The sequence below is a fragment of the Odocoileus virginianus genome, chromosome 2 (genome assembly GCF_023699985.2).
Source record: "Odocoileus virginianus isolate 20LAN1187 ecotype Illinois chromosome 2, Ovbor_1.2, whole genome shotgun sequence".
Lineage (NCBI taxonomy): Eukaryota > Metazoa > Chordata > Mammalia > Artiodactyla > Cervidae > Odocoileus > Odocoileus virginianus.
In genome coordinates this window covers 13178905-13191313 of record NC_069675.1, presented here as the reverse complement: position 1 = coordinate 13191313, position 12409 = coordinate 13178905, and the positions used below count along the sequence as shown (strand labels likewise).

The window sequence follows — 12409 nt, the reverse complement described above, 5'->3', positions numbered from 1 at the left end:
TCCAGGCTTCCTTTTCAAGGGGAAGCCGAGAGGAGGATCAGGATGAGTGAGTCTCAGATTTCAGCAGTGATGGCAACAGTTCACAGCTCAATAAATGGTGATGAGGTTAACAAAAAAAAGAATCTGCCTGCAATGCAGAAGACAAAGATTTGATCCCTGAGTCAGGAAGATCCCCTGGAGAAGGGAATGGCTACCCACTCCAGTATTCTTGCCTGGAGAATTCCATGGACAGAGGAGCCTGGCAAACCCCAGTCCATGGGGGTCACAAAGAATCAGACCCAGCTGAGCAACTTTCATTCACTCACTCACTCACTCACTCCCCAAGGTCTGTTTGTTGCTGTTTGCTTGTTTATTCCTTTAGTGACTTGGATGGATTATTTTGGCATTTTCCCCCTCTTTGTGAAGCCTCTGATATGCTGCTCAGAGGATGCAGCCCTGGATATATGCACAATAACTCTAGGATGGCAGTAGTAGCAGAACTCTCTGAGACTGTTTCCCTGAGCTCTCTGTTAAACTGGCTGCCTTTGCTAGCATCATACCCAACTTTTAGGCTCCACTAATTGTCAGCTTATTGCTCTATTCGTTGCTCTAGGGCATACATTACTCTAGGGTCTGATTCAATTAAACTTGGGTGCCTTTGTGGAGGTAGTTTTTAAAGCCAGTCTTTGAGGTTTGTTCTGACCCCATGAGGGCTCTTCTAGGCTTTCTTTTTCCCTGGTTCTCTCTGGTAAACTAGGTGGCCTACAGCTTGTTTTAAATTGCTTACCACCCAAATCTCCATTACATTCAGAGCACCCTTAAGTTTGAGCGTCCCCATGTTCTGTTTCAAATAAAGTTCGTGATTTTTTTTTTTTTTTTTGGCTGCACTGTGCCACTTGCCAGATCTTAGTTCCAACCAGGGATGGAACTCATGCCCCCTGCTGTGGAAGCATGGAGCCCTAACCACTGGACAGCCAGGGAATTCCCTGAAGTCAATGACTTAGGGAAGAGCTTTAGAGTTCTCAGTTTTTGTGGATTGACTGGGCATAATCGCTGAGTCTGTTGTAGAACTGAGGGCAAGGACAGTGGTTCATCTCCTAGAATAACATCTGGCTTCATGTGCAGGATTCTGGGCAGTGGTGGTAGCCTTTCATTCTTTCGATGGACATTTAGGTTACCTGCAATTCTCTCCCAACACAGAACATCTGCCCCATGAGCACGCAGGCTGGGACAAAGAGATCAATATTCTTAGCCTGCCATGCCTGAAGTCAAGCCTTTGTCCCATCAGTGAGAGCCGGGTGGAGGAAGGGAGCCCCAATCTCTTGGCTACACTCACCAGGAATTTAGCCTCCACCACTTTGAACAGAGAAAGGAAGCACTGGTGAGACGCTGGCAGCCTGCTTCTTTCAGTGAGATATCTTATATTTCGACTGGGGACTGAGAGGAAAAGGAGACTCATTCTCTTGGCCTTGCCCACCTGGATCAGAGCTTCAGGCATTGCTCTGAGATGGGTAGAGAGGAGAGAATGAGCAGGTTGCTGCTTAAGTGCCACAGACTCTCACTGTTCTTGCTGAGACTGAGTAGATTTTCTTGAAGTTTCTTCATTTGCTGTATGCCCTTAGGAAAATGTCAGAGACTTTGACAATTGGTTGTAAAATTATCTTCACCGATTATGTAGGACAGTGGGCCAACAGAGTGCCCCATTCCAGAAGTGAAAGCCAGGCATAGAGATTTGAGATAAACTCACTCCAGCTCTCAGCAGTTCAAGAGACATTGGAATTATATTTTAGATCCCTTCTGGGATCATTAAAATTAAGCAGGATACTCAGGTGCTAGCCTGATTAAATCATATCCCTGGTACTGAAAGCTTCATGTAACCTCCAGTCTCTGAGACATGCAGTGGATAGGTGAGAACACCAAATCAGCTACAGTTTTGCTGATTCTTTGGAACTGCTTTGAGACTGAAGCAAAGGATTCATTCAGATTTGGCCCATTCCTTAAGAGTACTTGGGAGAGCAGATAAGACAGTGGGCACACAACTTGGAAATCTGGTGAAGAGACATGACCTGCTCTCTGGAGTTCCTGTCCTGCACAGACTCCATCTCCACCCCCACAATGTGATAGGCTCTCAGATTCCTGCTTTTCTCTAAATCTGGTCTCAGGATGCAGGCATTCTCTCTCCTGCCTCTAAGGACGTGTCTTTCAGGCTTCCTTTCTCCCCCTGATGGGAGTGTTTACCTGCACAACTACAACTGCGCAACTACAACTGGATACGCAGGATGCGTTCTAAGTCGCTTCAGCCATGTCCAGCTCTTTGCAACCTCATGCGTTGTAGCCCACCAGGCTCCTCTGTCCATGGAATATTCAGGCAAGAATACTGGAGTGGGTTTCCATGCCCTCCTCCAGGGGATCTTCCTGATGCAGGGATCGAACTTGCGTCTCTTACGTCTCCTACATTGCAGGCAGATTCTTTACCACTGGGCCACTGGGAAGCCCAGATATCCAGGGTGCTGATCTCAAGGTCAGTCAGTCCTCTTTCCTACGCCAGTACCACCACAGCCAGAAACCAGACCTGCCACTTGAGGACTTCAGCTCCTTGCAGCCATGATCCCCTGTCCTACCATTATCCTCAGATGATGCACTAGCTCAGCCAGATCACAGTGACAGCGTCAGCCTCCCCTGCCCTTGCCCACGTGAGTGTGCCCCCACTCGAACCAGCCCGTCCTGGCTCTCAGAGCACACCCACCCCTCAGGAACCGGTCCCAGTGTCCTCTGGGGCTTCACAATGCCCAGGCCCACACAGCTCCTTTCAGGGACAACCCCCACTGGTCTCAATTATTTGTTCCTATGGAGAATTTAACCTCAGGAACTTTTTAGTAGTCAGGCTTCAGTTTAAAGGGACAGAAACAGTCTGAAATAGCCTAAGCTTCAAAAGGATGCTGGAGTGGCTTAGAGAACAATGAGGATGGGACCAGGGTGCGGAGACAACAGGCTCTGAGGTCCTGCCTCCATTTCTATCTGGGTTTGCCTCCTCACTCCGCCTTCCATCTCTCTTACCTAGGGCTGTAAAAACCAGCTGTTCAGGAGCCATACCCCTTACCATCCCCTTCCAGAGAGAAGTCAACTCTCCCTGGGCATATTCTGCCATCCGCCCTCCCCGTGGTCTGGCGTCTGCTTTTCCATCTGGCACTGTCTGCCCAGCCGTATGGCTCTAGCTCTGGCCAAGGGATCTTTAGGTGGAAAGACATCCTCTTCTCCCATCTCCCTGCCTACCTCTGTGATCTTCTTTCCTTAGGGTCACCTGCAGCCTCTTGCCTCCTCAGGAAGAGGACTGAGGCTGGAATGCCTCAAAGTCCTTCTCACCCCTGGCTGCATGTGATGATTGCCTAGAGAATTTCACAAGATACCCACTGCTCAGGCTAGAAACCCGATCAATTAGTTGACTGTTGAACAATGTGGGGCTCAATCCTCACACAACATAGTTGGCCTTGCATAAACGTGGTTCCTTCCTATCTGTATCTTGTTTACAAATTCAACCAACCAGGAACTATGTAACATTTAGTATTGAAAAATATGTAAGTAATGAAACTGCACAGCTCAAACTCGTGTTGTTCAAGGGTCAACCTGTAATTTGAATCACTAGGTGTAAGTCCTCTGCACTGGTGTTTCAGTGCAGCCAGGATTGCAACTACTGTATAGAGATCGAAGGTGAAGATAAAGAGGATTTACTTGAAGAGGTCTTGAGATACACCCTCCAACCCCAACACACACATAGGGCCTACTGCCATTGTTAGAATCCTAATACTCCAAAAGCAACAGTTCCAAAGAATCCTTCAGTTTCCAGGAAATCCTCAAAATTTGTCATTGCAAAGCATTGTCACTTTAATCTTAATTTGAAGTCAGTTGCTAAGGCCCCACCAGAGGCAAATTTCCAGTAGGATTTGCTGGTTTTTAAGGTGGTCTGGAGGGGGTGCTAACTCCTTCCAGCCACTGGGATTGGAAAGCAAATGGGTTACCAAAGGAGGTTTCCCTGGAAAGGGGGAGAGGTTCTTCTGGGTGGAGAATTGCATTTTTGTTGCTCCCTGTCACTGTGGTCTTAAGAGACCCTCCTTTGTCCATCATAGACTTTTCCAGGGGCAACACTAAAAAGTCAGGCACAGAGGGGAGACAGCCGTTAGAAGTGGGCAGTGTGGTCAGATAAGCGTAGAGTTGACTCTGGGGTCTCAGGCACCCTCTGATAGGCCTGGGGTGTTTCCCCTGAGAAAGGGTGAGAATGTGGTTGAATCAGTAACATGCAACACTGTTTGAAGCAACATTTGTTGCATGGCTACTTGGCCAAAGTCATGAGACTGATTTACAGTGTACCTGTTTCACTGCAGGTGGAAGTAGAAGGGAATATAAAATGTTACTGGAGGGCAATTTGGAAATATCTATCAACGGCTTAAAAATGTTCATTTCCTTTCACCTAGTAATTCTACTTCTGGGAATCCATCCTGAGAAAACAACCAGAGAGGAGCCATTTTGTTTTCTGCATCACAAGTGAAACGGCAGCGCATCCATTATGATGCTGGGCTATGGTTGCGTCATAATTCACGTTTAGTATGTGGACTGACAACGGAAGCTAGCTCATTGTATAAGGCTGAATGAAAAGAGGCAGGAACACGCATAGGATGTGCATACACATAGCGAAATAGATCATGATTTCTGTGGGTAATGGGGTTTTATTTTTAATATCTTCATTGCCCTTCTGTTTTGTTTTGTTACAATCAGCATTTATTAATGTTATAATCAGAAACAAAAGCTACTCGTCTTTCCGTGTGGGGTCTTGAGATGACGAGTCTCCGGGATGCGTGGGCCGTGGGGTTGGGTAACCGACTGGTCGGTGACCCGGCTAGGGAGGCGCGCCGGTCCGGCCCCTCCACCACGACCCTAATCCCAGAGCGCCCGCCGGCCTCCGCCCGTAGCGCCAGCTGGCACTTCAGCAAGTGGGCGGCGGCGCCCATCAGCAAGCGGCGGTACCTCTCCGGGGACGTACGCCTGCAGCTGGTGAAGATGGGCTCAGCCACCCGCAAAGAGTCGGCGGTCCGGCGGCACAGGTGGGCCCGGGCGTGGGTGTGCGGGCTCGGGGCGGGGCGGTGAGGGCTCAGGCCGGGCCGGGCTGCCCTCCCAAGAGGTGCCCGGGGGGCCATGCCACCCATCGCGCCCTGGGCCGGCCTCTAGGCTCACGCCCACCTTCCTCCCCGCGCCGGCTCCAGTTCCAAGAGTCTAGCAGAGGAGTGGGACCAGAGGGCGATCGGAGAAAGCTACTACGAGCTGTTCGCGGCCTCATTGGGCAACCTGGAATGGCTGCGGTTCTGTCTAAATCGGCATCCTGGCGAAATCGTGGCCGATGACAAGGCAAGGCCTTGGAGCCCGGGGCAGGAACCGGAGTCTTCTCCACCCTGCAGGGAGCTCTGCACACAGGGGTTACCTGGCAAGCCGCGACGGTCCAGCTACTGGGTGGAAGGTTCTAGTTCAGCTTCCTACTGTCTGGAGGGCAATTTGGGGGGAGCGAGTTAAGGGAGTGGGAAAGGGGAACGTGAGATTCCAGGGGGCACAGAGGAAAGGCGAGGGTAACCCCAAGAAACCCTCTCTAGGTTAGGTTGTGCGACCCGGGGCGCAGTCCTGCTCAGCCACTTCCTGTCTTCTCTGGCCCCCGCAGGGTTTCACTGCCATCCACTTTGCAGCCCAGAGCGGCAAGCTTGCATGCCTGCAGGTCTTGGTGGAGGAGTACAAGTTCCCTGTAAACCTGCCCACTAACAACGGCCAGACACCTCTGCACCTTGTCATCCATGCTGACAACAAGACCGTGGCCCTCCCCTGCATTCACTATCTGATTAAGCAAGGGGCAGCCCTCAACACGTGAGTCCAGCCTATGTGGGGAGAGGGGCTGGCAGGCTGGGCAGATAAGAGCCTCACTTCCAGGCAGGGAGATTCAAAGAGGCGAGGGAGAAGAGCTGTGGGGTGCCAGGAACTCGTTCCCACAGGAAGCAGTCACGTGGTAGTGGCTGAGAGGCTTTGAAAGAGGGCAGACCTACTTCATGTCCCTGTCTTGCTACCTGCCAGGAGACAGAAAAACCTCAGGCAAATCACTCAATCCTAAGTCTCAGTGCTCTTGTTCCCAAGCCTGTCTGTATACTGGAATCACCTGGGGAGCTTCAAAAATACCAATGCCTGTGTTTCAATCCAAAAGAGTCTGTCATTTAATTGGCCTGGGATGTGGCCCAGGCTTTGAAGGCGCAAAAGAGCCCCAGCTGTTTCTCATTTGCAGCAGAGTTTAGGAACTACTGCCTCAGTGTCTTCAGCTGAAATTTGGGTGGATGACAATGCCTATCACATGAGACTACTGTGATAATTGAGAAAGTGAATGGACAGCTTAGAGGACACTGCATTCATTCAAAATATTTATCCAGCATCTAATGTGCTGAGCACTGGGTCAGAGTTGAGGAATATGGTGAATGTAACAGCCATGGTCCCTGCCTTCCTAAAGCTGACATACTAATGTAGGAGCAGCCAGTCAACTAGCAAACCAATGAACAAAATGACAGTCTGGTAAGCAGTTATGAAGGGTAATGCAGCTGTGAGTAAAGGGGACAAGGAGAAGACCTATTTGGGAATGGGCAGTCACCTCTAAGGAGAGGACTGAGAGGAGCCAGCCAGGTGAAGAGCCAGGGAAAATTATTCCAGGCAGAGGTGCAAAGGCCATGTTGGGAGAGCATGGGGCAAGGTCAGAAGATGAAGTTGGGGAGGAAGAGGGCCCATGGCCAGGCGTGGGGAAGGGGGAGGAGGCCTGGGTGGTTAAAGAGATGAGGTTCATGGTCTCTGCACTCCAGCCAACCCAGCTCTCCTTTTGGTAGGTCCTCATGGTCACATACTCCATAATCAGACTTTTGGTGTTCATTTAGTCCAAACCCTCCTTCAACAGTTGAAACTGAGGTACAGAGAGAAGGGACGTGCCAGGGTCACCCAGTGGACTGGTGGCACAGCAGGCCTGGGAGCTGGTTTGCCCACCCATCCGATGCCCTTCATCCTTCCTTTCTCCCCTCTTCTCCCTGGAGGGGCCCTCCACAGTCAGACGTGCAGTGGCTCCACACCTCTGCATCTGGCAGCCCGCGAGGGCCTGCTGAGCTGTGTCAAAGTCCTGGTGCAGAAAGGTGCCAACGTCCATGCACAAGATGCCACAGGCTGCAAGCCCATTGACTACTGCAAAATATGGAACCACCGAGTCTGTGCCCGGTAAGGGTGTGAGAACTACCCCCACCTGCCATCCTTCCCCAGGGCCCTCACCCAAGGATGAGTCTGCAGGGGGGATCCCCTCTCCAAGACGCTACTCCTGGGGCTCTCCACAGGCCTCACCCCTGGGGTTCAGCACCACCTTGAGGTCCTGGCCCTTCAGCAGGAAGGTGGTGATCACTTGCCTCTCAGCACCAGCGAGGCAGTTAACCAGACGGAGGACTGGCCCATCTTGCTCACTTCATCTCCGGCAGCTCCACCTACCCTCACCAGGCCCTCAGCAGCAGCCAGTCTTCCCAGCCCAGGTTGAAGCTGAAGGGATGACACACCCCCGCCTTGGCACCAGGTTCTTGAAAGATGCCATGTGGAAACGGGACAAGAAGGACTTTGCCCATGAGATGACGAAACTGAAGAGGCTCAGGGACCAGCTGGCCCTCATGGAGGAGGACTACCTCGCTGAGCACCAAGTAAGGGGTAGAGCAGGCAGGGGTGCTGGGCATCAGCTGTGGTCCAGGTGTGTGAGCATGACTCCCGCGTGTGGTTAGTTAGAAGAGTGCCTAGAAGTGGTCCCATCCAGAAAGAGCCTCCCCCCTCCTCTGAGGAGGGAGCTCCAGGAGGGTGCCAGAGGGATAATGCTGAAGGGTCTAGAGGTGGGCGGCAGTTGGCTACATGAACCATCAGGGAAGAGCTGAGCTGGTAGAAGGAACAGACAGCCCTGTGGAGAAGCGTGGGGGCCCACGAGAGCATGGTATATGTCAAGAAGTGCAGATTCAGAACAGACAAGGAATCAGATGTGAGCTGGAGGCTGACAAGCTAGAGACTCGGCAGGGCCCCAGATCAATGTCAGACCTTGACTGGGGCAGAAAAGGAGAGTAAAGGATTTTAATGCGAGGTATAGCTGCATAGAATGCAAGAACCAGGAAACTCCACAAGAAGATGCTGGGACTCCTAAGTGGATCCAGGGGTGGGGAGGGCTTTGGGGCTGGCAAAATCGGGTATTTCAGCTCTGTTCCAGCTGCATTCCTCTCATTTTCCCTGTCATACCCACTGTTGGTCCACGCAGCTCTCAGTCACGTGTGTATCCAGAGGAGGCAAAGCCCATCTGTCCCTGTGTCTCTAAGATTTCTCCTCATCTTTTATTGGCCTCAATTGGATCACCTGTGCATTCTTGTTCCAATCCCTAGAGCTCAAGGAAAGCCATGTGCTGACTGACTGAAGTCTGGGGCAAGGCTGATGGAATTATGATGATTGGCTTAGCCTAATCAGGGGGGCCTACCTCTGCAGCTGGGTCAGTCTCCAAACCACCTGACTGCTTAGCAACAGTCTGGGAACTGAGACGGGGATGGAGGAAGGGGTGGTTCTGTGACAAGCTGAAGGTTCAGCTCTAGTGGAAGGAAGGACAGACAGCATCACCATCCAGTCTGGAGCACCAGCCAGCTGTCTCCCTCCCTAACCTGACTGCTCAAGGCCTCCACTTCCAAGAAGCCTGCTCAGATTCGCTCCATCCAGTTGCTGGCCTTCCAGACTTCTCTGTTCTCTCCTTCCAGGGTCAAGGATAAGTTTGCACCACTCATTTGCACACACACACCCCCCCCCCCCCCCCCCCCCCCCCCCCGCCATCAAACCAGAAACTTTTAAGGCAGGCTGGGAACTCCTTTATGGAGGGTGCAGGAGTTCCCCCCATTAAGACTCAAGCTTTTCCATAGGGCAGGGATTGGGTCTCCCCTCTCAAGCTGGAGACCTCACCTAGGGCAGAGGCCGAGTCTCCATCTGACTGGAGGTCTCCCCTGTGGGAAAGGCTCTGTCGCACGAGCCAGGGGCCCCTCCAGGCAGTATTTTCCTCCTCAGAACAAGGCTCCCACAAGACAGGGGTTTCTCTCATCAGACTCTGGGCTCGCAAAGGGCAGGAAGGTATCTGCTCAACTAGACCTGGGGTTTCCAGGGCTACAGCCACAGGGCCTGCTTTCACAGAAGCACAGGGGGAGCAGCTGTCCAGAAGTATCTTGTGCCTTCTGATGTTGCAGAAGGAGCACCAAATTCTGAGAGAAGCTGACTTCAAGAAGTGGCTCCATCGCAAGTTGCTACTCCAAGACCAGTCCCAAATACCCAGCGTTCAGCAAGAGCCCCGTGCTCCGCCCCGGGCCACGGCCCTCTCCAAGACCTGCAAGGACGGGGTACTGTGGCCTCCCACGACCTTCCACCCCTCCCCGGAGGCGCGCCTGCAACAGATACAGCAGCCCAATATGCCCTTGCTGACGCCTGCGCCCACCTATAAGCCGCCCACCATCAGGCGGCCCAAAGTGTGGAATCTTAGCAGCAACCCTGCCAGGTCCCCCACCGCCCAGATTGCCTACCCACAGGGCGTCCGCCTGGGTGTGCATCCTGACCCCAGGCCAGAGCGTGACTTCCGCTGCTTCGTGGAGGTGAGGTCCGACGGGCACGGTGGCGCGCACCTGTGCACGGTGGCCGGCCACCATGTGGAGCCTGTGCCCCGGCTGCCTTTTGAAGTGGTAATCCGCGAGCTGTACCCTTCGGTGCGGCCCTACAGAATGAAGGTGCCCCAGGGCTTCTGCTCTGTCACTATGGGAGAGGTGCCCCGGAAGCGGCACTTGGGCAACAGCAGCTTCTGGACCGACACGCTGAGCATGAACCTGCGAGAGACATTCGACGAAGCCTTCCTGGTGGCTGTTCGAGCCCATCAAGGACTCCCTGCTCTGCCTTCCCCTAAATCACCCCTCCCTTAAACTTACTTTGGTAGCCTCTCCACTGGAGACTGCTCAGTGAAGGCTGAAGTGTGGTGATTCTGTGTGGATGGGGAGGAAGGGGGAGTGCCCACAGGCTGCCCACCCTCAAGCTCAAGGATGGCGGCCCCCTCCCCCACAACCCCAGATCCCCTTCTCTCCACAAAGGAATCTCCCCCAGGAGATCCAAGTTAGGGCAGTATCCCAAGGCTGAGTGGGGATCCCTCTGTTCTGGACCCTAGCACTGGAAAAGTGACACCTTGGCATCCCCATCTCCCCCTCCTACCCCAAACAGCTCACCAGAGGTGAGGATTCCAGGATGAGGGGCCACTTTGAAATTCTGCCTCTTGTTCATATTAAGTCCTTCCTGCTGCAGGTTCTAAGCCTCATTCTGCATTTCCAGATCCAGAACAGGGAGGAGGAAGGCTAGTGTCGCCCTGCCGTTGGCTTTCCCGCCACTCTGGTCTTCCTTCACCCCAGTTGCCAGTGGGGTCTCTGCAGTTCAGAGCAGCACAGGCTGTCTCTATATGGAAGACGGAGGTTGAGGCCGAAAGCACTCCTACTTCCTCCGGGAAGCTCACCTGGATCCCCTGCTAGCCCCTGTATACATCACTGCAAATCATTCATTAAACAAACGTTTATTGAGTACTTTCTATGTGCCAGGTGCCAAGCTAGGCGCTGTTGATACAAAAACTGGACACTCCCTGCCCTCAAGGAGCTTACAGTCTAGTGGGGAGATAGACCAGTCAGCAGGCAGGTAAGACCAGAGTGACCTGTGTGGTGTGCTGGAGGGAGACGGGACATCGAGTTCCTTGGAGGAAGTGAAGTCCAAGTTGAGAACTGACAAGAGAAGGTAACCAGGTGAGTAGAATGAAGGAGAAGCAACAGGGCATTTCTAGATACAGGAGGCTGAAATTCAGAGTGCAAAGTGGCCAGTGATGAGGCCAGATAGGCAAGCAGGAACCAAGCCACCACGAGTCTCACGAGCCATGCTTAGGGGTCTGGACTTTATCCTGAGGGCAGTGGAGAGCCAGGGAAGGTTGCAAGCCAGAGAGAGACTGGATCAACTATGCATTAGAAAGACAACTCCAGCTGTGAGATAGAGAAGCCAGAGGCTGCCACAATAATCCAGGTGAAAGTTGATGACAGTGGGAGTGGCTCAAATAAAGAGATGTTAAGAAGGTAAACTTGACAGTTGTTAGAGATTGGATGTCCAGGCAGAAAGAGAAACCAGGTGCCTGGTTGGGCTCCTGAGTGATCTTCGGGCCAAAGCAGGTACCCAAAAAAGGCAGGTTTGCAGAGGACAGCAGCAAGTGCTATCTGGGTCACAAGGTTTGTCTGCGTGCCCAAAGGCAGCAGAACGGTGGTTCAGAGGACCAAAAGGGATGCTGGGGTTGGAGGTCAGCTCTCAATTCCTTGAAGCCATCAGCAAGGGACAGGCTCCTCCAAGGAACCCACGACAGAACCCTGTGCATGGGGTGAGGGGAGGAGCGTGCGCTGGCCTAGAAGGAGCAGAGAGGGAGAAGCAGCCACAAAAGGGCTTGGGAAGCCGGCAGTGATGAAACCTGCCCAACGCTGCAGAGACGTAGAAAGAGATGTGAAAAGGGTCCGCTGGACTTAGCACAAGGCCACTGGCAGCTCCTGTCACGAGCAGTGGAGTGAATGGAGGGGCAAAGCTGCCACTGGGGTGAGAAAGAGAGAGACAGCAAGAGACAGCAAGGCCAGCTGCCGGCCAGCAGTCAGGAGGACACTGGCCTCCAGCGTCCTGGACCTTGTCCTGCCTTGTCTGCATAGGACAGAAGGGCCTGTCACTGAGAGGAGGCCAAAATGTCTGCTCCTCCCCAGCAAAGGGGAGGGATGGTTATTTTTAGGAGAAAGGGAATACTAAAGCCAAGGAAATGAAGGGCTACGGTGGGACTGGAGGCAGGAGGTAGAAATAAGGTTTGCAAGCACAGAGGTCTTCCCCGTGGCTGAAAGGTACCATATGTGTGCTGTCCATCTCTGCACCCGTCTGCTTTGCTCTGAGGTATCGGACATGCCGGTAATGGCTCCCATGGGGACTTCATTCCCATACATACTGCTGAGTACTTGGAAGGCACTATAGTTGGAGTGCAAGGTCGACAAATGCTGCCCTATGCCCAGGACCTGGACTGTCTTCTTAGAAGACAACCACCTCCCAGGAGCCGTGACCACTCAGAAGAGAGGGCCAGCCCTGTGTGCTTGGAGTAACACACAGCTTCTCCCACCACCCGTTTCTTACAAAGCAGGCTGTAGTCCAGGCTGCCTGGAAGCCAATTTTTATTGTTTCTCCTCAAGCCCGAGATAGAAATCGCCAGAAACCACTCCTCTTCCCTAGGACAAAACTTACAAATAGGATATCATACATGTTCTCCTGAAAACTCTAACCCAGTCCCACA

At 52.8% G+C, this 12409-nt stretch overlaps 1 protein-coding gene across 1 annotated transcript; it reads left to right on the top strand.

The window, feature by feature from the left end:
- Positions 1–4594: 4594 nt before the first annotated feature.
- Positions 4595–10640, top strand: ANKRD53 (ankyrin repeat domain 53). The gene is made up of 6 exons (XM_020872794.2): positions 4595–5075; positions 5235–5376; positions 5681–5880; positions 7090–7254; positions 7598–7718; positions 9276–10640. Exons 1-6 carry the CDS (start codon positions 4810–4812, stop codon positions 9993–9995), a joined length of 1614 nt encoding a protein of 537 aa, XP_020728453.2. The 5' UTR covers positions 4595–4809; the 3' UTR covers positions 9996–10640.
- Positions 10641–12409: the final 1769 nt, after the last annotated feature.

Coding starts and splice junctions, on each gene's coding strand:
- ANKRD53 (XM_020872794.2), top strand. CDS start 4,810: ATGACGAGTCTCCGGGATGCGTGGGCCGTGGGGTTGGGTAACCGACTG. Junction 5,881..7,089: donor CAAGGGGCAGCCCTCAACAC/GTGAGTCCAGCC, acceptor GGCCCTCCACAG/TCAGACGTGCAGTGGCTCCA. Junction 7,719..9,275: donor ACTACCTCGCTGAGCACCAA/GTAAGGGGTAGA, acceptor CTGATGTTGCAG/AAGGAGCACCAAATTCTGAG.